Source organism: Triticum dicoccoides, chromosome 4A (genome assembly GCF_002162155.2).
Source record: "Triticum dicoccoides isolate Atlit2015 ecotype Zavitan chromosome 4A, WEW_v2.0, whole genome shotgun sequence".
NCBI classification, from domain to species: Eukaryota; Viridiplantae; Streptophyta; class Magnoliopsida; order Poales; family Poaceae; genus Triticum; species Triticum dicoccoides.
The window spans coordinates 569589826-569593253 of NC_041386.1; the positions used below are offsets into that span (position 1 = coordinate 569589826).

The 3428-nt window shown below is 50.0% G+C and overlaps 1 protein-coding gene across 1 annotated transcript; it reads left to right on the forward strand.

Annotated features, from left to right (window-relative positions):
- Positions 1-376: 376 nt before the first annotated feature.
- On the forward strand, positions 377-2395 carry LOC119286824. The gene is made up of 2 exons (XM_037566291.1): positions 377-706; positions 1915-2395. Exons 1-2 carry the CDS (start codon positions 458-460, stop codon positions 2005-2007), a joined length of 342 nt encoding a protein of 113 aa, XP_037422188.1. The 5' UTR covers positions 377-457; the 3' UTR covers positions 2008-2395.
- The last annotated feature ends 1033 nt before the right edge of the window (positions 2396-3428 follow it).

A 3428-nucleotide genomic window follows, 5' to 3' on the forward strand; every position in this document is an offset into this window, starting at 1 on the left:
CGGGCCCACGCGCAACCGCCTCTGCAAAAGCCAGCACACACGCAAGCGTCCGGGCCCACGCGTCAGCGAGGCCTTTCCGAGATTCCCTCGCCCAAGGAAATGAGACGCAAGAAGCAACGGGAAAAACCCTGACAAAACCCCGAAGGCGCCGGCGCTGGCCCACCGGTCAGCCTAACGCGCGACGGCGCGAGGGCGCGCGCCCGTCGAAACGGGAAGCCGCGGGCCCCACGCGTCAGTGGGAGGCGGAGGGGAACGGGCCCGCGTGTCAGAGAAGCTGCGCCGTGCCGTCCCTCCGCGGCTTTCTTTCGTGGATGCCAAGCCAGCGCCCGGCTATAAAGCGAGCCCCGCGCCACCATTGCCCAGAGCACCACAAGCTTTCTCCTCCCTCGGCTGGTTGGGTTGGTTGGTTGTAGCGTAGCCTCTGTCCTCTCTCCTCTCGGGGGTTCGGTCGTCGGTGATGGATAGGAAGGAGGGCGGGGAGAAGATGGAGGAGGTGGAGGTGGGCGACGGCGGGAAGAAGCCGGAGGAGGGGACCAAGCCGGCGCCGGTGTGCTTCAAGAAGCCGGCGGGCGAGGACACCGGCATCCTGGAGACCACCAAGGACTACTTCAAGCAGCTCGGGAACACCAGCGCCGACACGCACTGGGGCTGCATCAAGAACAGGGTCCGCGCCGCCGGCGAGTACATCTCCAACAAGACCAGCTCGGTAACGCCTCCTCCTTCCCCTCCCCCTGCCCTCCCCTCCTCCTAACGCACGCGCTCCTGCTCTGCCTTGTTCTACTTCTATGCACGTCTGCTTGCTGCTGTTCGATCTTGGCCCGTACCTGTCCCGTGCCTCTGCTCGCTAGATCGTGCGTCTCGTGCCGGTAGGAACACGATAGGAATCTTAGCCCTCTTGCGGATTTCGTCACATGTGTAGTTCCTAGCCGTTTAATTTCGGAATAATTCGTCGCGTGCTGTTACGAAATGTTGCTACTCTTCGTTTCCCCCTTTGTTCCTCGGATCGGAATGCATGTTCTTGTAGCAATCGCTCTGTTTTATTTTCCTGGCAACCACGTTAAATCGCAAGGGAGTTAGTGTAGATGTTGCAGCGATTTTCGCGAGATCTTTTTTTGCCTTTTTTCCTGCACGGAGAAGCATCTGGATGATTTTTTTTAGATGGGTGGGTGTGCTTCCGCTCGCCTGATTTTGAGGCTGTGCGGTGAAAACAACCGTGTGATGCTAGTGCAGTGTGGATGAAGTAGCGATCCGCAGATCCTTCCGCACTTATTTTTTCCCCTCGTGCATCTGGATTTTTTTTTCTAAGATTGTTATGCTTACCGGCAATTCCTTGTGCGATATATATAGGTAGCGATTGACCTGTGCAGGCATCCGGATTTCTTGATTCTTGCTATCAAAGTTGGGGTGACCTTGCTAGTCGCTGCCTCTGTAAGCATTAGTCAGTCTCTGTCCATGTAGATTTATTTCTGCTGGAGATTGTCTTCTGCAAGATTTCGTCCTGTGTTTAGAAACCTATTCTTGGAATCCAGCATTTTTTGCCGTCAAATGCTTTGTGATCTCTTGAGAAAGCTTGCCGTACTACCTGTTACAGTGACCCACATTTCGTGCTCTGATGCTGTGTTGTAGTAGAAATCTTGTTCTAAATGATAAGGATCCGTTCCGACTTCAGTCATGCGTTGTTTGATTCTGTTCTTACAGCTGATGCCATCTATTGTAGTTTCTTGCTATACTTCTGTATTTGCTCTGTTAACTCAGAATTCAGATAGAATTTCCCAATTCCGAAGCCTGTTCTGATGAATCTGAATAGAAGTATTATGATGGAATCTGAATTCTGACAGCGAATCTGCTACTGTTCTCTGATGCGTCTGGTTGAATCTGATGGCTAACCCGTGGCTGCTTCGTGATGAGTTGCAGGTGTTTGGCAGGCAGAAGGTGGAGCCTGAGGCCAAGGAGGAGACCCGGGGGGCGAAGCCAGAAGCAGCACCGGCGGCAGCTGAGTCTCAGTGAAGGCGTCCTGAGCTCGTGATCGTCTTCCATGAACCAACCTGAAGCTTCATTCACTGAGAGTTGCGAGGTCTTATCAGCCTAAGAGTTTTTCTTTTTCTCTTTGTCCTTCTGTTCGCCTATCCATCACCCGTTCCTAGCTGTGGATCTTAGTCCGGTTGGTGCCGCCGTCATTTGCGGTGCGTTTTGGTGACATTTGTTTGTCCTATCACCTATGCTTCATTTTGTCGTATGGAATGGAAGATCATATGATCATGCAGCCTACTTCCTGTCGAGTTTAGTTGCTTCAGTGTATCCTTTCAGCACTAAACTGGCTGAGTGTTCCGTTCTGAATGGAGCCTTGGGCTTTGGACTGACAATGCAAAGATTTAATGTATTGATTTGGTAGCCATTCATCACATTCTCCTGCTATGTTTGAAATTAACCTCAACTATTAAGCGTGGGGGATAAAGAAGCACCTCGGGACAAGAAGCAAGTCTAGAATATATCTGAAAAAGTTTGAAAATGACATAGCCGTTGTCTCATTTTGGCAAATACTTTGGTGGGCAGCAGTGGCGTTTTAGGCAACTGTAGTGATTTTTTTTTTTGGTGGAACAAAGAAACACAAACGTACAATAGCAAATCTGTGAAATGTCTATGATAGGGTAGAATAGTCTTTTTCAACATGGTTAAAAGTTCGTATTCTATGATGGTCCGTCGAGAAAAAGATTTGTAATGTACGTCCTTCAAAAAGGAGCCGCAACGCATGGGGCATGTGTTTGGACTCGACCATGGTAATTTAACCATTTAGTATGTAAATGCCCGTATGCCCCATCAAACACCTAGGCATGAGAAGATTCAGGCTATTGTCCGCCTCACATGCATCATTATTTGTCCCCACATGTCCCTACCTCCTCCACCTTTTTCCTCATCCTCCTATTATTTTCCTGCCTCTACTTAACCTTTTCAATTGAATAACCGACCTCCTCTGCAAGCTTCACCTGGCGAATTGAAGCAATGGTCCTGCTGCCATGGTGGCATCCGAGCCTAGTTGGTTTGCGAGGCATCAGCTTTGGGGCTATGCATTGGTCATACCCTTAACTTTTTGAACATCTTGTCTTTGTAGTACATGGATGAGTTACCGACATTGGAAAAAAATCGGGGCCGAACTAGGGTTCTCTGATGTCACCAAACGTACAGTTGATCTCCTCAAACCATCAAAATAGGGCAAGATAACCGTCATGGCAGTGCCAGCCAGGGTGCGTCTAAGGTGTCTAGCTGTTGGCGTACCGACGACGACACAATTAGCGGAACGGGTTTAAGAATTTGTTGTGCTATTCATGTTTGATTTGTATCCCCATTGCTAGAGAAGAACGATTGGGCATGTGCTACCATGGGTTCTCTAATTTTGGGCATGTACGAGGCATATGTAAGATTTTGCGCGC

Coding starts and splice junctions, on each gene's coding strand:
- LOC119286824 (XM_037566291.1), top strand. CDS start 458: ATGGATAGGAAGGAGGGCGGGGAGAAGATGGAGGAGGTGGAGGTGGGC. Junction 707..1,914: donor TCTCCAACAAGACCAGCTCG/GTAACGCCTCCT, acceptor GATGAGTTGCAG/GTGTTTGGCAGGCAGAAGGT.